General features: G+C 36.7%; 3 protein-coding genes across 4 annotated transcripts in view; all 3 read right to left on the bottom strand.

The window, feature by feature from the left end:
• Positions 1 to 312: 312 nt before the first annotated feature.
• Positions 313 to 6,235, bottom strand: LOC124542359. Of its 2 annotated transcripts, XM_047120331.1 has the most exons (6): positions 6,124 to 6,235; positions 5,092 to 5,225; positions 3,531 to 3,664; positions 2,444 to 2,593; positions 1,569 to 1,686; positions 313 to 467 (listed from the first exon to the last, which is right to left on the bottom strand). In XM_047120331.1, the coding sequence occupies exons 1-6, from the start codon at positions 6,182 to 6,184 to the stop codon at positions 354 to 356; spliced, it is 711 nt and encodes a 236-aa protein (XP_046976287.1). In that variant the 5' UTR covers positions 6,185 to 6,235; the 3' UTR covers positions 313 to 353. The 2 variants fall into 2 exon arrangements, with proteins under 2 accessions (XP_046976287.1, XP_046976288.1); XM_047120332.1 differs by lacking the exons at positions 5,092 to 5,225; positions 6,124 to 6,235 and adding an exon at positions 4,493 to 4,586.
• Positions 6,236 to 9,364: 3,129 nt separating this feature from the next.
• LOC124542284 (DNA ligase 1-like) lies at positions 9,365 to 13,938 on the bottom strand. The gene is made up of 5 exons (XM_047120247.1): positions 13,680 to 13,938; positions 12,810 to 12,959; positions 12,218 to 12,416; positions 10,516 to 10,604; positions 9,365 to 10,035 (listed from the first exon to the last, which is right to left on the bottom strand). Exons 1-5 carry the CDS (start codon positions 13,705 to 13,707, stop codon positions 9,404 to 9,406), a joined length of 1,098 nt encoding a protein of 365 aa, XP_046976203.1. The 5' UTR covers positions 13,708 to 13,938; the 3' UTR covers positions 9,365 to 9,403.
• Positions 13,939 to 16,015: 2,077 nt separating this feature from the next.
• LOC124542289 overlaps positions 16,016 to 23,275 on the bottom strand; it is a 32,986-nt gene continuing 25,726 nt past the window's right edge. Inside the window, exons 4-9 of the mRNA XM_047120252.1 lie at positions 21,508 to 21,695; positions 21,051 to 21,154; positions 19,017 to 19,169; positions 18,124 to 18,215; positions 17,673 to 17,833; positions 16,016 to 17,244 (exon numbers count right to left, since the gene is read on the bottom strand). Of these exons, the coding sequence (XP_046976208.1) occupies positions 16,567 to 17,244; positions 17,673 to 17,833; positions 18,124 to 18,215; positions 19,017 to 19,169; positions 21,051 to 21,154; positions 21,508 to 21,695 (1,376 nt within the window). The 3' untranslated portion in view covers positions 16,016 to 16,566. The remainder of the gene's footprint in view (positions 17,245 to 17,672; positions 17,834 to 18,123; positions 18,216 to 19,016; positions 19,170 to 21,050; positions 21,155 to 21,507; positions 21,696 to 23,275) is intronic.

Below are 23,275 nucleotides of genomic sequence, written 5' to 3'. Positions count from 1 at the left end.
GGTATAGCTTTCATTTTTTTTCAATTACTAACTGTGCTCGCGACCTTGTACGCGTTTGAACTAAAAAATATAGTAGCCTAAGTTACTCCTTATTATATCAGTTATCTACCAGTGAAAGTCCCATCAAAATCGGTCCAGCCGTACCAGAAATTAGCGCGAACACATAGACAAACCGCTAAGGACAGACAAAAATTGTAAAAAATGTTATTTTGGTATATATTATGTACCGTGTATACATACCAATGCATTGAGTAAAAAGGGCTATTTTAATATTACAAACACGCACTCCAATTTTGTATATGTATAGATTTATTTTCTAATAAATGAAAGACTTATGTGAACGTATGTATGTACTATTCAATGTTTTTAGCTTTGAAGGTCCGAAGAATAGCGCGAGCGACGGTGGAGGCACGATATTCCCTTTCAGTTGTGGGGCCGACCTCAGGCGTCTCTGTCAGTTCAGTTACCTGCAAATAAAACAAAACAAGTTACTGATAGCCCAAGTTTAGAACCTCCAGAAATTATCTTAAAGCTGTTAGCCACTTTAGAATGCGTGCATGTTAACCGATGATTGCGGGTTCAAACCCAGGCAAGCACCACTATGTAATTGTGCTTAATTTGTGTTTATAATTAATCTCGTGCTCGGCGGTGAAGGAAAACATCGTGAGGAAACCTGCATGTGTCTAATTTCATCGAAATTCTGCCACATGTGCATTCCACCAACCCGCATTGGAACAGCGTGGTGAAATATGTTACAAACCCTCTCCTTAATGAAAGAGGCCTTATCTCAGCAGTGGGAAATGTACAGACTGTTACTTTACTTTTCTGTTACCCACTGTGCTCGCGAAGATATTTACATTGTTCGTTGATGTAAGACCTCTTTGTGTACCACATTGGTGTGTATTTTACCCATTTAGGGGTAGAAACACTCCTTAGTGGGTGTCACGATATGCTTTTTTATAAGTGTAGATCAACAGCCTAAAATATAAGTTTAATTGTTCTAGTTCTAAAAATGACAATACTTTCATACGACCTTTCATCCCCCTTTCAAAACTTCTTCAATTAAAAAGTAGCCTATGTCTTTTTTCAGGCTTTAGACAATATTTGTAACAATTTACAATCGGGCAGAAGTTTTGGCGTGGACACGAGACAGACAGAGTTACTGTCACATTTATAATATATAGAATATAATATACCTACATGTAGCATCGCCAAAATTCGTGAAACCGATCACATCCGAATTAAGTACGCTATCCCAAATTATCAATATCTATTTCTCATGTGAATATGATCTTTACACAAACGTAATAACTTGTAATATCATATGACCTAATATTCGTCAATTTGACGCGTTGATTTACATGCACTCGCTTTCTCGGGTTGAACTGACGCGATAATCTATAGCGACGAATAGCGTCGAATGGCACGATAGGGAGCTGTTTCTATTGGTTGTGTAAATCGGCAGTGATCGGTTTTATTGAACATGCCGATGCTACATCTAAGTTGTGTCGTACTATAGCTTGGGCCTTTATAGGATTTGTTTGCCAAGATCAATTTTAGGTAATTACGTCATGATGATGCTTCGGAGTAAACCTATCTGGCAGATCGCCACCACCAGGTAACTGCGTCGATAACGGTATGCCGTCGTCCTCTGCAACGTTCTCCATGAAGGCATGAATACTTCGTCTATAAATAACAAAATCATATTAGTGAATTGCGGAAATAAAATGGCGACACTATTTTTATATTTCGGAAGAAGATACTGAAAGATATAGTTTAAACAATTAAAAAAGTTCGGTAAGACCTGGACTGGACCTGGTCTTTAACCTAGTGGAGGTCTTGGTCATATTCAGATAATGGGGCCCCATATGACTTTGACAGAGCAGAACAGAACACTATTTTGTTAGAATAGATAAAAAAAATTATTAAAAAAGAAAATTATACATTCATTTTTTATTATCAATCACATATTTATATTATGTATTTAGTCTGAAGGGGCCCCTATATCTTAACCGGTGTTCCCCTTAACGAGAGAGGCTTCTTAGCCCAGCGGTGGTAAATTTACAGGCTGCTGTTGTAAAGAAAGTTATAGATTTATTTTTTATTATCAATATTCATATTACAATATATATTATATATTCATATTACGCCCCTATATCTTAGCCGGTGATTTTGGGTTCAAACTCTGGCAAGCACCGCTGAATATGAGCTTAATTTGTGTTTATAATTCATCTCGTGCTTGGTGAAGGAAAACATCGTGAGTAAACCTGCGGGTGTCTAATATCATAGAAATTCATCCACATGTGTATTCTACCAACTTGCATTGGAACAGCGTGGTGGAATATGTTCTATTCGTCAAAGAGAGCGAGATTCGTCTTAGCCCAGCAATAGGAAATTTACAGACTGTTGAAGATGCAAAAATCTGTCAAAACAAAACACTTACCCAAAGTATTCGTATGCTAAGTTTCGGACACGGTTCGCCTCTTCTACACTGAGCACTGAAAACTTTTTGAGATAATTGTCAAGTTCGTCAACAGGTGACGGTGTCGTATCAGATTTTAAAAAAATCCTTTTTCTTTTCTTTATATTGTTGCTAAAATAATAAAGATAGTCGTGACAAATGCAGCATCTGATATGTATATGTTTTAACTAAAAATATATTGGACAACATCACATACATTAATCTGATCCCAATGAAAGTAGCTAAAGCACTTGTATTATGGAAATTAGAAGTAAGAACGGTACCACAACTCCCATGATGACATACAAAACTAATGAACTTTTTCTACATCGACTCGGCCGGACGAACCCGGGACCTCGGAGTGGCGTACCCATGAAAACCGGTGTACACACCACTCGACCACGGAGGGCGACGTATTAAATTGTCACCACCACAGAGACGCTGAATATTTAACACATAAAACCTCTTTTCTAAGTAACTTCCCCTAAAAATCCATCTGGATAGGACCTCTTCCTTTGATAAGGTTTGGATCTTATTCCACGTGGCTTCCATGTATGATATGACACAGGATTCCATTTAATTTGGATGCGGGCTTACTCACGACATTTTCCTTCATCGAGCACGAGAATTATAAACAAGAATTATGACCATAGTGTTATTTTTTTTTGTTTCATGTATGAAGCAGTGTTGTTGGCCCTTTATAGCGTCACCAAACGTTAAGGCGTGTACTAGACTCAGCCTTGAAACTTGACCCCTTTCGAGCTCGTAAGTGACGTTCGTCCTGAAGGTGCCTCCTATGAGATCGCACCTCAGCTCAGAACGGAGTCAGTGGGGTATCACCGCCCCCTATAGTGTTAAACATCATAAGGTGACTTATAATGTATTGTCTTTTTTACATTCAGTAAAAACACGTTTTCCCCTCTTCTTCTAACCTGGGTGCCTTCAAAAGAGGCGCGAAGAGGCATCTTGCGTGCCAGCGTCACGAGTGACTAGTGCAGCTCATTCTTGCTGTTGAGTGGAGTCATATCACACGGATAGTAAAAAAAACAACTTATTAAAAAAAACTTACTCCAAGGAGTTCAAAGATCGGAGCTTAGTGGTGTTATCTCCAAAAATTTTGGCCACCTCAGTTTCCAATTCGTGCATATAGTGAAAACTGGTTTCTGTATAAATCCGATTTATTGAATTCGACAAATCCTCCAACTGAAACGAATGTATCCTTTAAAGTCGTAATATATCCACTGTTCTTTAAATGAAATACCAAATATGTATTAAATTTTAAATTAACATTTAATTTAGGACTTTGTGCAAGCCCGTCTGGGTAGGTGCCACCCACTCATCAGATATTCTACCGCCAAAGAACAGTAGTATTGTTGGGTTCCGGTTTGAAGGGTGCCAGTGTAACTACAGGCACAAGGGACATAACATCTTAGTTCCCAAGATTGGTGGCGCATTGGCGATGTTAGAAATTTCTAATGTTTCTTACAGCGCTATTGTGTATGGGCCGTAGTGATCACTTATCATCCCGTGATCCATATATAAATGAAAACAGGATATTTACCACGTTTTTAATTCTTATTTGGTTAAGCTTGATATTTCGACATTATCTAATATAATATTTCTTGTTCACGAGTCTTGTTTTGTGTCTCTTATATACTTGTAGCGAATCTATATTGTTTGATTATAAGGACAGCCAGTGACTACAGGCACAAGGGACATAATATCTTAGTTCATAATTCTAGTATTGGCAATTCAAGGAATGTTTTATTTACTGTGCCAATGACTATTGGAAGTGGGGACCACTAACCAGTAAGTGGCTAATTTATTAATTAGAAGACCAAATCTAATTAGAGAGTTAGAGATTTTCCTGAATATACTAAACATTAACAGCCTGTAAAGTTCCTATTCCCGGGCCAAAACCATCCTCTCCCTTTGAGGAGAATGTTCTGTGTATATTCCATCAGATCTAATGCGTTATTGGATACATGTGGCAGAATTTCGTTGAAATCAGACACATGTAGGCTTCCTTACGATGTTTTCCATGACCGTTGAACACGAGATGTTTTTAGACACAAATTCATCACTTGAAATTTCGTTGGTGCGTCCCTTGTTAAGATGTACGCGTTCTATCCATCTCAGCTCCTGAATATACTAAACGTATGTAAACTTAAACGTAAACCGCGCCTCATTGCCTCCACTGGTGACAGGGCTGGTTCGTTGGCCCAGAGGATCGGAATCGCAATTCATCGGGGAAATACTGCTAGCATTCTTGATACCATTGCACGCGGTCAAGATTTATACACTCACTAGTTCTAGTTACTATTTGTATGTATTTAAGCATTTAATGTTATTAATTCCTATGTTAACTTTGGATAACATAATATATATTGTTGGAATGAACAAGCAGCATCTCCGTCACGTCACACAAATTCCTTTAAAAAAAGGCGGGAGTTTTGCGATGGCGGGAGATTATTGATTGTTATTTGTGTTGTTTATTAAATGGTTTTCTTTTGTGGTGGGTTGATTGTTATTGTAAATTAAAGATAATCGTTTAAGAGTTTAACCTACTTCCTACTTCTGCTTTTAAAAATACTAATAAATTTTTCACCTTATATAAAAAGGAATGGTACCTTGTGATTTAATATTTTCAAATATTCCGGAGTCCTCCTGAAACTCTGGATTACTGAGTTCAAATCTTCACCGTACAGTTTGTGGGCTTCTTCCATTATATCGTATTTTCTACATCGCGTTGTTGTAAATAATACTAAAATTACAGTAACATTGATGTATTACATGCTAAGTACATACGACCGTCGAACTCCGAGGACGCGTTCCGAATAAGCCAAACCAAATACTGTATTTCGTATATATAGTGCGAGAGCGAGAGAGCGTATATGGTGCTCACTTGTCTCTTTCTTACAACATTAATCGTAATACTGAGTCTTTGCTTGTGTCACTAATCTTAGGAACAAATAATCTAAACTAATGTTATATATGTGAAAGTAATGTATGTCTGTCTGGCACTCTTTCACGACCATACCACTGAACCGAATTTGGTGAAATTTGGTATGCAGCAAACTTGAACTCCAAAAAAGGACATAAAGTAAAAGTAAAGTAAAGTAACAGCCTGTACATTTCCCACTGCTGAGATAAGACCTCCTCTTCTATTAAGGTGAGGGTTTTGAACATATTCCACCACGCTATTTCAACGGTGGAATACACATGTGGCAGAATTTCGATGAAATTAGACACATGCAGGTTTCCTCACGATGTTTTCCTTCACCGATGAGCACGAGATGAATTATAAACACAAATTAAGCACATATAAATAGTGGTGCTTGCCTGGGTTTGAACCCGTAATCATCGGTTAAGATGCACGCTTTCTAATCACTGGGCCATCTCAGCTCTTAAGGACATGGGCTATTTTTTTACCTAACTCATGACAACCGAACCCCTGAGACGCGAGCAAAACAGCGGGTAATAACTAGTCATAAATATTTCTGCTTAAGAGTAGGTCTATCTCACCAGACGGCCTTGCAAACTCCTACCATCAAGTATATCATTTGTAGTTTGCTTATAGGCCTAGGGCACGGAATTAATTCGAATTAAAGAAGTTCAAATATATAACTTATGTCTATATAGTGTAAGTTAATATATCTCACCGAAAACACAAATAATGTAATACTTTATGTGTTCCAACATGTTTTTATAAAACCAATGCATTTAGAATTGTAAGCCATAAATGTGAAAATTTAACGACTAACAATATTTTTATATCTTCTTTACATAGTATGAAACAAAGTCGCTTATCGTTGTCCCTATGTATGCTTAGATCTTTGATACACAGCGGATTTTGATGCGGTTTTTTTAATAGATAGAGTAATTCAAGAGGCAGGTTGTATATAATACATGGACAATTTAGTAAAGATTTATTGATAATGATAGAAGTTTCTAATGCGATGTAGAAAATGAACACATTATTTGCGTTTACATTACAAACGCTGGCTAAACCTGATCTATTGCTATTATGTTGTACCCGTGTGAAGCCGTGGCGAGTCGCTAGTTTATATGTATATTTTTTGTAAGTGACGTATTTGTTTTAACTGACTCGTTGCTTTAGATATATAGCTGCAGGTTTCGTGGGCTTGGGTTCAAGCCCAAGGTCGAGCCGGTAAAAAATTATTGAGTTTTTCTAACCCGATTTGTGACATCCCTTAGTCTGAAAGATTGTGAAGATGGTTCTTTTTATGGTATAGGTTGGCGGACGAGCATATGGGCCACCTGATGGTAAGTGGTCACCATCACCCATAGACAATGACGCTGTAAGAAATATTAACTATTCCTTACATCGTCAATGTGCCACCAACCTTGGGAACTAAGGTGTTATGTCCCTTGTGCCTGTAGTTACACTGGCTCACTGACCCTTCAAACCGGAACACAGCAATACTGAGTACTGTTATTTGCCGGTAGAATAATTAATGAGTGAGTGGTCCGCCAACCTATTCCATAAAAACAAAAAACAACAAAATACTATATACTATACAATAGTAATAACGACCTCTGTGTCGTCCTATGAGTCGATAAAAAAGTTCATTAGTTTTCTATGTTGTATCGGGTCTGGGTTTTTGTATTACCGTCGTGTACCGACGTCGTATGTCAGGACCTATAACAGAGATTACAGTGCATAAGTTTGTCCAAACACAGATGTCCCCTCATAATCCGATGGAATAGCAAATCAATCTAAAGATGTGTTACAGAACAAAATAATAAATAAATGTTGGACAAAGTCATATTCATCATTCTGATCTCAATGTAAGTAGCTAGAACACTCGTGTTATGGAAAATCAGAAGTAACGACGGTAACACACAATGCAGGCATAATTGACAAATCTCTCTCAAGATTTTGGCGAAATCAATCGGCAGCAAGTGATTTGAATACTTTTACAACAACAACAACAGCCTGTAAATTTCCCACTGCTGGGCTAAGGCCTCTTCTCCCTTTGTGGAGAAGCTTTGGAATATATTCCACCACGCTGTTCCAATGCGTTTTTGTGGAATACTCACGTGGCAGAGCTCGAGATGAATTGTAAACACAAATGAAGCACATAAATATGTAGTGCTTGTCTGGGTTTGAAACCGCAATCATCGGTTAAGATGCAAGCGTTCCAACCCTTGGGCTATCTCGGCTCATCAGTCATGATTACAACAAATAATTAGAATTTTACAAGTTAGGTAATTCATTTCGAAAATGTTGACTACAAACCTGTTATTTAAACACAACTTAAAAATTGAAGTATTTTTTCGTTTAAACATTATTGTTTGTTCAAGTGTGTGAATATTTGTTTTGTTTAACTACTAATTACATTATGTGTTAGCTATTATTACGTCCTCGGCCATACACCTTGGTCATACATAACCTTCGTAACGTATCGCCAAATACAATAGATGCTTATCACCTATGATATTTAGACAAAGATAATATTACCATATTTTACTAATCGTTATATCTAGCGCTGTATTAGAGCCGTTTCAAATTATGCTGGATGAATTTGGGGCAAAGAAACAATTTCAAATTTCATTTCAAATTCCAGGACCCCCTGAAGATGAGGTCCCTGGTCACGTAAGCCGTGTGCCTTTATGGTAAAGACGATAATGCACTTTATCTAATTTTACAATGACGAAAAATTTTTATTGACGAATTTAAGTTCTTTTTTGTTCCATTGCTGTCGAAACGCTTGACCCTTGGAGTAGTGGTGCAAACGGCTTCATCAAAAGTATAACACCTCGCCTCATTGCCTCCACTGGTGACAGGAGGGCTGGTTCGTTTTATGCCCAGAGGATCGGAATTGCGATTCAACGGGGAAATGCTGCTAGCATTCTTGCCACCATTCCTGCGGTCAAGATTTATACAGTAACTAGTTTTAGTTAATATTTGTATATATATATTTAAGCATTTAATGTTGTTAATTCTTAAGTTGTGAATGTTTACATTTTTGAGGCCTTATTATATAAGTATACTATACTACTATAGTAGTATGGTATACCTTTGGTAAGTTTCAACCGTAGCTATCGTGAAATTCGTTGGAAATCTACATTTTGGTTAAAGTTATCGCACCCTGTCGCGTCATCCAACAAAATTCATTTAAAGATTAATTCATAAATTATTTTTTCAGAAATTCAATTTCCTACACTTGTATCTCAATTTCCCAAACGATTTCCAAACGAAATTAGCTACGTACATTTTTTTCGATGTCAACGCCATTCATCATTTGCCGATATGTTACTTATATGCGGCATTTAATGTATATATAATTATTATCACTAAAAGTATTTTCAGGGGTTTATTAAAATTCTTCTTCATAACATAGTATAAAACAAAGTCGCTTAGGTATGTTTTTTTTTATGATATAGGTTGGCGGACGAGCATATGGGCCACCTGATGGTGAGTGGTAACCATCACCCATAGACAATGACGCTTTAAGAAATATTAATTATTCCTTACATCGTCAATGTGCCACCAACTTTGAAAACTAAGATGTTATCTCATTTGTGCCTGTAGTTATACTGGCTCCACTCACCCTTCAAACCGGAACACAACAATACTGAGTACTGTTATTTGGCGGTAGAATAACCGATGAGTGGGTGGTACCTACCCAGAAGGGCTTGCACTAAGCCCTACCACCAAGTATGTATGCTTAGATCTTCAAAATTACGCATCGGATTTTGGTGCAGTTTTTTTTAATAGATGGAGTGATTCGAGAGGAAGGTTTTTGTATATAAAACATGGACAATATAGTAAAGAAACATTGATAATTTTAGAAGTTTGTAATGTGATGTCATAAATAAACAAATTCTGTAGTATATTTAGTATCAGCATTGCATCCGTGTGAAACAGGGGTTGGTTACTAGTTAGAATATAAAATGAAACAAGATTTAGTTGAATTATTTATCGTCATAAATACCCTTCTTACCGATAAACGGTATGGAAGTTCTGCCGTAGCTGAAATAGTCTCTCTTGCTATCGATTTTAGGTTTTCTATAATTAAATTTAGGCTGACGCTTGTAATTGTCATCTCTTTCTATTACAGGCTTATCGTATATTCTTTTCTCTCTCCTATCGTCCCTTTCTATTACAGGTTCATCGTATATTCTCTTCTCTCTCCTATCGTCTGACTTTTTGTGTTTCTTCTCTTTCTTTTTCGGAGCTTTATACGGTTTCTCGATTTGAACTTGTTTTATCGATATATCTTTATCGATTTTCTCATTCGAATCGACCCAATCGATCTTCTCTCTTCTGACGAAACTATTGTCATTTTTCGCTCTACTGTTGTGCTCTTCGGGAAATATATTTGTTTCGTCATTTGTTTTGGATAGTATTTCTTTGACAACGTCTTTTAAATCGATTTTCTCTGGTTGTATTTGCACTGTATCATCATCGATTAGAGGTTGTTTTTCTTGAGCATAATCAGATAGGAGCGTTTGAGTGGTTTCAAGTGGTGTTTCATTTATTGGTTCTTTGTATTCTAGTGACTCAGCTCTGTCAAAATCATTTGCTTCTGATAGCTCAGTTGATGCTTTAATAAAATCTGTTATTAACATGTTAACATCTATTATTTTTTTATGGTGTAGGTTGGCGGACGAGCATATGGGCCCGCTGATGGTAAGTGGTCACCATCACCCATAGACAATGACGCTGTAAGAAATATTAACTATTCCTTACATCGTCAATGTGCCACCAACCTTGGGAACTAAGATGTTATGTCCCTTGTGCCTGTAGTTACACTGGCTCACTCACCCTTCAAACCGGAACACAGCAATACTGACTACTGTTATTTGGCGGTAGAATAACTGATGAGTGGTTGGTACCTACCCAGACGGGCTTGCACAAAGCCCTACCACCAAGTATCTTTATCTTAATTTAATTTATTAAATATATTTAAAAACACATATCTAGTTATTTAAGATTTCGTAGTTCTTCGTGTTACGTCACACATTGTGACGTGTTAGGTATCTAATACGGCAAATGGAAACTTTTGGGTAAACTATACTTATACCTGTTCTAAATTGTGAACGCCTTTTTGATTCCTTCGACTCTTCACGATCATCTCCATTAAAATCAACTTCTTCAGAGTTTAAAGGAAGACTGTGGACACAAAGAAGATGTATATTTATATGTACATGTTTTTATATGATATTAACAACTTTAGATTTGATGGTAAGTGGTCGCTGCCTGTCAATGATATTATAGAAGAAGAAATTATGAGGGACTTCCATTCAAATTTCAACCCTTATTCCAAGCCTTAGGGCAGAAATTCCAAAATTCCTTCCTTAGCGAGTGTCTGCTCAATAAAACGACCTTACTCGCGAAATTTTGTTAATGTTGTTTTATAAGAATAGATAAAACATACTTTCAGGCATATATTGGGATACGGGTCACGTGATGGTAAGTAATCAAGTCCACCCATAGACAAGGGCTCTGTATATTAATCATTTCTTACATCGACAATATAAACCTTGGGAACTATGAACGAACGCAGCTACAGGTATAATATATCTGTAGTTGCGCTGATCTAGTGGCGGATTTACAAATCTGCCGCTAGTAGGCTAGTTGGCTATTCAATTTTTGCCGCCCCCTTTTTTTTTGCAACATTTATGATTTGTGTTCTATCGTCCTCATTACATCGGTTTTTTTCCCGTTATTAGTATGATTATAAACTAAGTGATATTTTTGTCAGTTACTAGATTATTTTTCCAACCCGCTATGTAGTGACGAGTATACGGATTACGGCCGAAATGTGTTGTATAAGTATAAGTTTTTTTTTAATTTCTATAAGATAATAACAAATTTGGGCAAAATTTGCCACCCCTCTAAATCTGCCGCCCTGGTCTACAGCCTACTTAGCCTATTGGTAAATCCGCCACTGCGCTGATCAGTCAGCCTTCATACCGGATCAAAACAATACTGAATATTGCTGTATAGAGGTAGAATATACGATGTGTGGGTAGTTTATACTAGGCATGTGCCCGGTAAATCTAAAGTTATATAAAATCGGATTTCATCGGAAAATAAGATTTTGATGATTACGAGTAACCGTTATTACCGCATCTAAACAACTATGAATATCATTTTAGTACGTCAAAGTACGATAACATTAAGCTCGTGAAACTTTACCCTATCTCTCTTTAACTTTGCAGTAACTCATCTGTGAGAAAGAGATGAAGCGAATGTTAAGCCGATTTCGATATCACATCAGTTCCATCTCTTTCTCACATATCGTAAAATATTAAGTTAAACAAAGACAGGGCATATGAAATCGGATATCAACACCGATATTTAATGTCCGTTACACAAACGATCCAAATTAGTTTTACATTAAGTATTTTTTAGAGATGAAATGGCTAGCAGTTTGGTCGGAAACCGGATACCGGATATTCGGCCGACCATGTGGCCGGATATCGGTTATTTGGAAAAAGCGAGACTTTTTTCTGAGGCTGGCCTTATTTATGAAGAGAAACCCAACCGCTCGCTACCTCTCAATGCAGAGAAATTAGTATTTATTTACCATAATTACCCCTTATTGCAATATTTCCGAAATTTCAATTCTTTCCGACTAACTAAATGAAGCAAATAATTGCTTACAAATATTTTTTATTTGACCGGATAGATATCCGGCCTAATTGTAGCTATCTGGCCGAATACCGGATAGTTACCGATAACCGTTTCATCTCTAGTATTTTTGGTCAAAATGTACTCACATCTTTTTCCTTTTCAAATAATTTCTGTATTCGTCCAGTACATCTGGATTCTTTATAAAATAAAGTCTGGCACCAGAATGTACCGGATTCTTCAGTAAGTCGTCGTAATGCTTCTTGCCATTGTAATTCCTCTTCAGCAACTGTAATATTTCTTGTAATTTCTTTTCCTTTTCGCCATCGGATAATTCGTCAGAATTGTCTAAATTTCGTAAATTGTTAATCAGTAAAAGTAATATTGTATAGACGATTATATGTTTGTCTATGACCTTGATTATTTTGATCAGACCCTAGGTACCCCTCGCGGTATCCCACCGCCCGAGTCTTATCGGTGACCGACTCAAGCTCCCGTTACCCACGATGAGGTGACTGACATATACCCCAACCTAACGTACCTAACCAAACATTACAAAGTCAGCTACATCCCATTCAACGACTAAGCTAAATGGCGTTTAGTTATGACGTTGAACGTTACGTTAAACAACTTGACGAGTACTCATTTAGTCATTTAATTAAATAACGCGCTAGACATACAATCAAATAGCAGATTCTACCAGATGACTGCGACATATATACAGATTGAACTTATAAGTACCTTTGTGTGTGTCTCTGATAATTTTAACTTCATTTTTATCCGTCTCTACGTAATTCAAGGCTTTTATTATTTCAATTAAATCCTGTTTATATTTTGCCGAATCCGTATTATCAAAGTGACCTTCTATTAACTGGTGATTTGAAAAGAAGACTGAAAGGAAAAAAAATCATTATGAATCCATTCATTTTAATTTCTATATACTTGATTTGTATATAATGCATGCAAGGCGGCAGGCAGGAGCTGGATGCGAGTAGCCGGAGGAAGTCCACAGTGGCGTGCACTGGGAGAGGCCTAAGTCCAGCAGTGGACAAAAACGGGCTGATGATGATGATGATGATGATGATGATGATTATGATGATGATGATATAATTCATTTCGTGCTTAATGAAGAACATCGCGAGGAAACCTACATTTGTCGGTTTCCTCACGATGGTAATTGGACCAACGTGGTGGAAGTAGATCCAAACCGTCTCAAATTGATAAACCAAGAAGTAGGATTTTTTTTATGGTATAGGTTGGCGGACGAGCATATGGGCCACCGGATGGTAAGTGGTCACCATCACCCACAGACAATGACGCTGTAAGAAATAGTAACTATTCCTTACATCGTCAATGTGCCACCAACCTTTTGAACTAGATGTTATGGCCCTTGTGGCTGTAGTTACACTGGCAACAATACTGAGTACTGTTATTTGGCGGTAGAATAACTGATGAGTGGGTGGTACCTACCCAAACGGGCTTGCACAAAGCCCTATCACCAAGTAAATTAAATAGGATCAATAGGATATTTACATATTTAAATTTATATAAAATATTTACAGCTATTAAATGGCTTAAATTAAATGGCTTAAACTTATAAATAAAACTTACCAAGTGTGAGAACAATGTTTAAAATCATGGTGTTGTTTTAGTTTCAATTTCCCATTTTGAATGTATATTTTATTTAAGTAATAAATTTATTCAATATAAAAGTTTATGATATGTTGAAACAAAACGTGATCTGGCTTATTTAAATGGGAAGTGGATTTCGTCGAAATCCTTTATTCAATGCTCGTGGGTCGGCCGTGAAAATTATTAAAATAATTATTTTTTTAAAAGAATTAGTAAAATTGGATTTTTTTATTTTAATAGTAAATAAACATTGATAATAATAGTTGTCAAAGTGATGTCGTAAATAAAAACATTTTTTTGCGGTTACGGCTAAGGCCTCCTTTGAGAAGGCTTGGAACATATTCCACCACGTTGTTCCAATGTTGGTCGGTGGAACAATGCAGGTTTCATCACGATGTTTTCCTTCACCGCCGAGCATGGAATGAATTTTTAAACACAAATTAAGCACATGAAAATTCAGTAGTGCTTGCCTGGGTTTGAACCCGGAACCATCGGTTAAGATGCAAACGTTCAAACCACTGCGCCATCTCGGATCTATATGCATAACCCACAGTGAACAGTTAATGTGTGGTACTGAGAAATAATGGCTTATTTTCGAAGCGCTTTTAATCAGTACACCATCAATCCTTATCTAATTAGGCACATTAAATACATTGTGCAATCAAATTAAATCAATATGGCATGGCAATCCATTATAGCGTGTAATTTAAATGAATATTTTCGCAGATTTTACAGATTTAAAACACAGGGACGTATCGTCACTTAAAAAACAGTGAACTTCACAAGACATTCTGTAGTATATTTAGTATCAGCATTGCACTAGTGCAAAGCCTGGGCGTGTCACTAGTATAATAAAAAAGTCTATGGTGACTGAACGCCTGTCATTAAAAAATAGTTTTTTTATTTGCGATCGCAAATTAGCTTTTATATTCTATCAGGCGTCGAGCATAGATATTTAAAATTAAATCAACACAGTAAATAAATAATATATTATTATACTGTATTCATTAAAAACTTATGAAATTATTAAGAATATCAATTATATTAATAAAATAAATGTGAAATATGGCTGAATTGACTTATGAACTCGCTAAGAAACTAAAGTAGTATGTGTTTTATTTCTGTCTTCAGATCTGTCAGTTCAAGTGAAGAGCAGCTTCAGAGCTACGCCTTGTAGAAGAACATGCTATATATAAAAAAAAAGTCAATTGAAATCCATGTAAAATTATTTAATTTCAGCTAAAATAATTATTTATTTTACAAACAAATACACATCATATTTAATTATCCATATTGAAAGGCAGTCTGAATATTTGGCCAAGTACAGTAAGTACCGACCACATATATTGGCACTGTTGCAACAAATTCACCCTACTAATTAAGTTTCTGTATTCGTGTAACACTGACTCAACATTCAGAACACATCAAGTGTTGTTTCGTGGTCCAAACTTCATTTCACGAAACGATCACCCAAATGATACCGTCCTCGAGTGTATATTCGTTAACACGTTTAATGCGGAGCGAGGTCTAATCCACCTCGTATGTGTAGAGACTTCTCTGTTGGGGAAGGCAGCAACATCTATTTGATATGTCGTGGAAAGCCAATCATTTTGATTATGAGAAGCTTATATGATTATTATAGTAGCGGGTAAACGCGGTGACGTCACGGAATGTTAAAGTCACGTGGACAGAGTCGTGTTGGAGAGTATGCGGGATGGATAACGACACTTGCGTTTGAGTCACTGACCAGCCCACACCTCCAAGGCGAAGCTGTCGGTTTACCTACTTAAGAACAAAGTTGTAAATCCGTAATAAAACTTCTGTCGCTATACCGCGTGTTATTTTAATTAATCGTGAGGCACCCCGTACCACCGAACACAGAAAAGGACAATTCTATCGCTCAGCCTAGCTGCCGCCGATATTGTAAGAAATTGATAAATATTTATATGATGACTATTGAAAACAAAATGATATCGTGTGCCTATATAATACGGGGTCTCTTTGACCGTGTACCGCACTGAAGAAATAAAAATCTATCACATCACAGCATCACACCACATCGAGTTTTATTCCTAAACATTACAGGGGCTAGGAAGTCTTGTACTGGTATTATAGTAGTTTTCATACGAGGTCTTAAACGCCCCATCCAGTGGGAATGGAAAAATAGAAAAATATTTCAGCGAACGTGTTAATACAAATAACGTATAGTACGACAAAACTTGGATGTAGCATCGGCAAAATTCGTAAAACCGATCACATCCGAATTAAGTAGGCTATCCCAAAGTATCAACATTTATTTCTTATGTGAATATGATCTTTACACAAACGTTATAACTTGTAATATCATATGACCTAATATATTCGTCAATCTGACATGTCGACTTATACGCACTCGCTGTCTCGGGTTGAACTGACGCGAGAGTCTATAGCGACGAATAGCGTCGAATGTCGCGGTAGGGAGCTATATCTATTGGTTGAGTAAATCGGCGGTAATCGGTTTTATTGAATTCACCGATGCTTCATCTAACTTGTGTCGTACTATAATCATGTGTTAGGAATGTCAAACATACAGTAATGGTCTCATCTCTAGACGCGCATTGACCAATGAAATGAGGGTATTTATTTCCCTAGTAATTCTATTCGTGGAATGAACTAGAGATTAAATGGCGGTGGTACCTAGGTGGGTACAGTCTTACCACCAAATAAATATACATCTCTTGACAATTATAACGAAATATAAACAAATACAATTATAATACTATGACATACATTTTAACTTAAAAGTTATGAATCATATATTTCGTAACAGTCTTTTAAACAATACTTGAGTCTCGTTTATTAACACACACAAACACAGACACAAATATTACGTCCACCACGCTCTACCACCATTGTAATACGGATTACCGTCAGCTTGGTAATCCGGTATACGATCGTCCTCGTAATCACTGTAATGATTCTCGGGTCGGTCGTAAACCGTTCGTATCGTCGTACCTCTTTTGTTATTATATTGTCCGTTGGAATTTTGATAACTTTGTTGATTACCGTTATTCGATTGATAAATATTACCGTTGTTTTGTTCGTTTCTACGATTATTACTTGATTGTCCGGTATTCTGTTGATTCCTGTTCCATTCTGTAGTGGTTTGTTGATTACCGTTCCATTGTTGATTGTTCCATTGATTGTTATTGGTTTGTTGATTCCTGTTTCGTTCTGTGGTAGTTTGTTGATTAACGTTCCATTGTTGATTGTTCCATTGATTGTTATTGGTTTGTTGATTCCTGTTCCGTTCTGTGGTGGTTTGTTGATTACCGTTATATTGTTGATTGTTCCATTGATTGTTATTACTTTGTTGATTGCTATTCGTTGATGATGGTTTGTTTTGCACCTGTTCACCAAACACTACAGCCGATATGAATGCTCGTTGCACCAGAGCGTATAGAGCGGGCGTGTGTGGTGCCCCACAAGAACGTCCCAGAGAGGTGACAGCAACAACACGCCATATGCAGCCATCTTGGATTTGTGCTGGGCCGCCAGAATCGCCCTGTAAGAAAAATCAACTTGATTATAAATTAAGATAGATTTTAATGAATGACATTGTCGTGAGCCGTTTTAATTCAGGCATAGGTTTTGATTTTGTTTAAGAGTAACTTCACCAGCGCCAAGATACCGGCATTTCGCTATCAAGTATTTATATGCCTATTTATATACTTATATGTTTTCATATAGAACACATTTTATATATTTAGAAAAGGCCACTGTCTGGCTTGTCTGGCTTGACTGGCTTGTCTGGTATTGAATCTGCGATCATCGGTTAAGTTCACGCGTTTTAACCACTGGACCATCTCGGCCTGGTAACTACCAACACTATCCCTAACTATAAGAGTTATGATGGATATCATATCAGACTTGTAAATTGCTTGTGTTTTTCTTAAATAGATTAACATAAAATGGATTGGTGAACCTTGTTACCTGACAAGTATCCTTCCCCCCTCTTTTTTCTCCAGCACATATTTGGCTGTCGCTCGATGGACCGTTTGGGATCTTTCTGGACGTACCCAAGACGCTGTAGCATTCCGACATCTCCCAAACCGGCACCGAAACGCTGCGGAGTTCCTGTGATTGCTCTCCACCTGAAATAATTTCCGTATAAATAATTATATTATAGTAAGTCTGTAAATTTTCCACTGCAGGGCTGAGATCTCCTCTCCCTTTGGTGATAATTTTGGGAGCATATTTTATTTCAGCGGTGCTGGCCTGGGTTAAGATGCACGCGTTAAAACGCATTGAATTTGAATCTTAAAAACATTGAATCTTGAAATATTTAAAATCAGTGCAATGAATCTACTAATTGGGACCCTGCTTTTCGGCAAAAATGCAAACCATCAAGTTCTAAAGAAATAAGCAAAAAAAATATACTTACCGAATTCAGTTCTACCCCACCCACTAGCGATGATGGGTTCACCTGGCGGTGGTGGTATCCCCAAGCAAGCTGGTCGTATCACGTTTGAGAATCTATAACAAATTCTAGACGGTTAAGTAACTGTCATATGCCCCATTTAAATCAGGTGTGCTGAGAGATTACGTCTTAATGAGAATATTTGAAACGTAGTCCACATTCGATTCATTCAACTCAGTAACGATAGATGGCGCTCATTGACATATGTAGACATATACTATCGTGTAGTGTTTGAAGACCTTTAAAGGGTACGTAAGGTTCAGTCATTGTTTGCAATGTAAGCGCAAACAAATGTGTTTATTTACGAATAAATAAAATTAAGAAAATTATTACGAACAAATAAAAGAAAAAATAAAGATCTCCAGAATTATCAATGTTTCTCTACTATACTTGGAGAATCGAGTCCAACAGAAGGCGGGTAGGCGAAAACCACCAACAATCGAACGCAAGGGTGACGTCACACCGAATCACGATTGGATTCGGCCGTTGGAAGGGAGCTGACGCTGATTTGAAAGCGGTCACAGAACGGAAGTGTTTGTTCGAGAAGCGCTATCTATACCTTTTATTTTGCTTGAGGTACCCTATCATGTCAGAACCGAAAGAAAATATGTGCCCACTAAGTCAGGATTACCATGCTGCTTCGATATACATAAATTAGCCACCCTTTTGAATCAATCTATTCATTGAAAATTTTATAGATCTTTATCTAAGCATATACAGGGACAGACAGCGGCAAGCGATCATTACATAGTATAGAACTTTATTCTAAAGTAAAGTATTTCAGGCAGGTTCTATACTATATAATGATAATGATGATGATGATGATGATATTGACTTGACTTGTTTGTAACACTTACGAGACAGTGGAAGCCATCTTGACAATCGCAAGATCGTAATAAGACTTCGGCAGCTTGTACTTCGGATGTCGAATGACAGCGGCGACCTTCACAACCACAGCGGTCGGGTCGTCCAGATACGATGAGCCCAATTGTACAGCCCTTGGAGCACCCCTGGGAATATAGAAACGGTACTGTTATATATTAGCTAATATTCAAATATATACAGTATATTTACAACAATATTATGTATATTATTCGACACAAGATTTTATATATGATAATAAGTGTGTAGTTAATACCTGTTGACTTCAGAATCAAAAATCAAAATTTTATTCAAATAGGCTTTTACAAGGACTTTTGAATGGTCATTTTACAATTAAGTAAAGCTACCACCGGTTCGGAAAGTAGATTCTACCGAGAAGAACCGGCAAGAAACTCAGTAGTTACTCTTTTTCAACATTTAAAGAATACAAAGTCATATTAGTTAAATACAATTATTTAAATTAATATATCCTATTAGGAAGTCAACAGGTAGTAACTCCACGCTTTTTTAACATCTAACAAATATGGCGATATACAAAAACTTTCCTATCGAATCACCTAATCTATTAAAAATCCGCATCAAAATAAAAGTTTTATTAAAACCGCATCAAAATAAAAGTTTTAAAGATTTAAGCACATATAGGAATATGGGGACAGAGAAAGCGACTTTGTTTTATACCATATAGTAATGACTTACTACCCAGATATTACAATGCCCATGATTCTGCTGCACGCAGAAAGGGTAAGCATCATAAGGTTCATGATTATCCCACCCAAAATCGTATACCCAAAATTAATAAATCTACTATAAATATACATAACGTGGTATGCATGCATATTATGGTAGAGTAAAGTGGAAATTTCAAATTTCTTTATTAACCTTAGCATATATGTCACATATTATTGGTGTCTCTTACAATAAGACCGGCCAATCAGGAAGACCTTTCGACAGTTGACAATTTGACGCGGTACAGATTGTAATCTGACAGTTTAACTTCGATAGATTACAATATAGCGTAAAATAATGCATTAAATTGCAAACATATTTCACGGTTCACAATATGTCGACAGATTACAATCTGTCAAGATAGATTGTAATCTAACGATGTTTGTAATCTTGATGATATACACACACTTATTGTACTAATGTGATGTAAGTGTAGCTAGTATATTAAATATTGTCACGTTGGTTGACTGCTGCTGAGAAATTCTTGAAATCCCTAAATATTTCAATAACTTTGATTCATTAAATAAATGCAGGGCTTCGAATTTACAGCCATATACTGTGACACGATGCATAGGAATTATATTACACTAAGGATCCGCCCCGGCTTTGCACTAGTTCAGCATACTACAGACTGTCATTATACACAACGTTCAAAGCTTGTTTAGATGTGTCTTATAGCTGTCATGTCTTCGACAATATTCAGATAAATTAAATGCTTCAAATTAGGTCATATTGATTCATATTAAATTCACAATGTATTTAAGGTACTTTATTGAATTATGATTAATGCTGAATTGCTTAAAATCGCTTCGAAAATAAGATCTTATTAAAGAGTTTAGCCAGCTTTTGATGTAAAAAAAGGTAAAATAACAGCCTGTAAATTCCCCACTGCTGGGCTAAGGCCTCTTCTCCCACTAAGGAGAGGTTTTGGAACATATTCCATCACGCTGTTCCAATGCGAGGTGGTGGAATGCACATGTGGCAGAATTTCGATGTAATTAGACACATGCAGGTTTCCTCACGATGTTTTCCTTCACCGCCAAGCACGAGATGAATTATGCACAAGTTCTTACCACTGGGCTATCTGAGCTTCTAGCGTTGGATGTGTAAGCACAAAAAAATTGTTTGCTTACGACATCACCAAAGAAACCTCTAAAATAATCAGTGTTTCTTTACAATATTGTGCATGTATTATACATATAAACCTTCCTCTTGAATCAATAAGAATACATAGGGACAGCAGTAAGCGACTTTGTTTCATAATATGTAATGAAGTAACTTACGATACAACAGTGTTATCTCTCTCCTGGTAAACGCAGTGAGCCGCTGTCAACACGTACCGGTTGCTCACCAATGACCCCCCACATTTCCAGGAATATCCACCGAACTGAAATCGTAAAACAGTGTAAATACAGGCACATAAAACATCTTAGTTACCTAGTTTGTGTAGCAAATGGTCTATGGGCAGTGGTGACCGTTCACCGTCGAATAAGGTTTTTCCAGAAAATAAAACTTACTATCTAATAAAAAATATCATAATTATTAGTAATTATTGAAAGACCAAACATAATCTATATATGAGTTTCGTCTGTTCTCAAAACTGAGGATCAATTTTGATTCATACCCATCAAATTCGGTTCAGCATTCGGCTTGTGAAAGACAGACAGACGGTCAGAGTTACTTTCACATTTATAATATTAAAATAGATTTATGCTTTTTCAAAATAATAATAATACCTACTCGTAATTTAGGCCATCCCAGCAACGCCATATGTGGGAATTCCTTCACGGTTACCACCTTACCACCCACCACCAACGGCACGGTGGTCGGTGTACAGGATGATACGTTAACTCTGACGACATCCGGCGACGGTACGAGTGGTATTGCTTGAATTTGTGTGATGTCCAGCGCCTTATACTTGTCACACACTGTAATACAAACAAACATTAATGATTTTTTTAACTTGGTGGTAGGGCTTTGTGCAAGCCCGCCTGGGTAGGTACCACCCACTCATATATTTCACCGCTAAACAACAGTATGCAGTATTTTTGTGTTCCGGTTTGAGGGGTGGGCCAATGTAACTACAGGCAAAAGGGACATAACACCTTAGTTCCCAAGGTTGGTGGCGCATTGACGATGTAAGGAATAGTTAATATTTCTTACAGCGTCTTTGTCTATGGGTGATGGTGACCATTTACCATCAGGTGGCCCATATGACCGTCCGCCAACATATTCCATAAAAAAAATTTAATAGTCAGTTAATACCTAAATTTAACCAAATAAGTATAATTGAGAAAGGACTTTAAACTCTAAACTCTAAACTCAAACTCCGTTATTCAATATAGAAGCATTACTCTTACTTACTACTAAGTTAGTAAGACAATTTTGCTATAGTATGTTCGCATTCCTTGACATTTGTTTTTAATTTAGCAAAAGAAGCGTTTTGAACGTTTTCTTGGATCCTGTTGTAGAAGCGTATTGATACATTGCCCCACAAAGGAGGTACTGACTCTATAAAGTAAAGTAACAGCCAGCTCAATAAATATATTGTAATGTTATGTATGTTCGGAAAAATATTAATAATTTTATGAGAAAATGTGATTCTCATAGTATCGGTACAAGGAACAAATACAAACATGTTACTCCAGTTACTCGACTGCATAGAGTCAATGAGCTGAGATAGTCCAGTTGTGAGAACGTGTTCATCCTAACCGATGATTGCAGGTTCAAACCCTGGCAAGCACCACTATATATATACTTAATTTGTGTTTATAATTCATCTCGTGCTCAGCGGTGAAGGAAAACATCATGAGGAAACCTGCATGTGTCTAATTTCATCGAAATTCTGCCACATGTGCATTGCACCAACCAGCATTGGAACAGCATAGTGGAATATATTCCAAACCCTCTCCTTAATGGAAGAGGCATTATCCCAGCTGTGTGAAATTTACAGGCTGTTACTTTGCTTTTTTACTATAGATAGCTGATGTAGTAAAGAGTAACTTATGCTACAGCGGTAACTTTTTTGTTAAATTCAAACGAACAGCTAGTCATATAACATAACAGACGTCTGCCGATGACTTTGCTCGTAAAAAAGTTATATTGATACGATTGAGAGCACGTACGTTTCCAAGAAGTTATCTCATAATACGGAAAAACCGAATAATTTCATTTATCAAATAAGAAATACAAAACTTGTCTAAACAATATTACCATATAAATAGCGATATAAATCTAACATAGAACGCATATAAAAAAATACCTTATTTTGATAGATATAAGGTTCGAAATTGTTTATTAAACACATAATGTATTCATTAAATTAACCGCAAGGGAATTTAATTAAATTTAAACGAGGTGAGTCATTATAATTGTTTTTTTCTATTTTCGTTCGACTACGTTGTATCAGTGAGTTGTTTGGATCTTTAACAAGACACGTGGCACGCCAGACGTGATAGCTGAATCATAATACACTGTATTGTATATTATGTTCTTAAAATCACATTAA

The sequence above is a fragment of the Vanessa cardui genome, chromosome 30 (assembly GCF_905220365.1).
Source record: "Vanessa cardui chromosome 30, ilVanCard2.1, whole genome shotgun sequence".
Taxonomy (NCBI): domain Eukaryota; kingdom Metazoa; phylum Arthropoda; class Insecta; order Lepidoptera; family Nymphalidae; genus Vanessa; species Vanessa cardui.
This window is presented reverse-complemented; position numbering and strand designations above follow the sequence as displayed.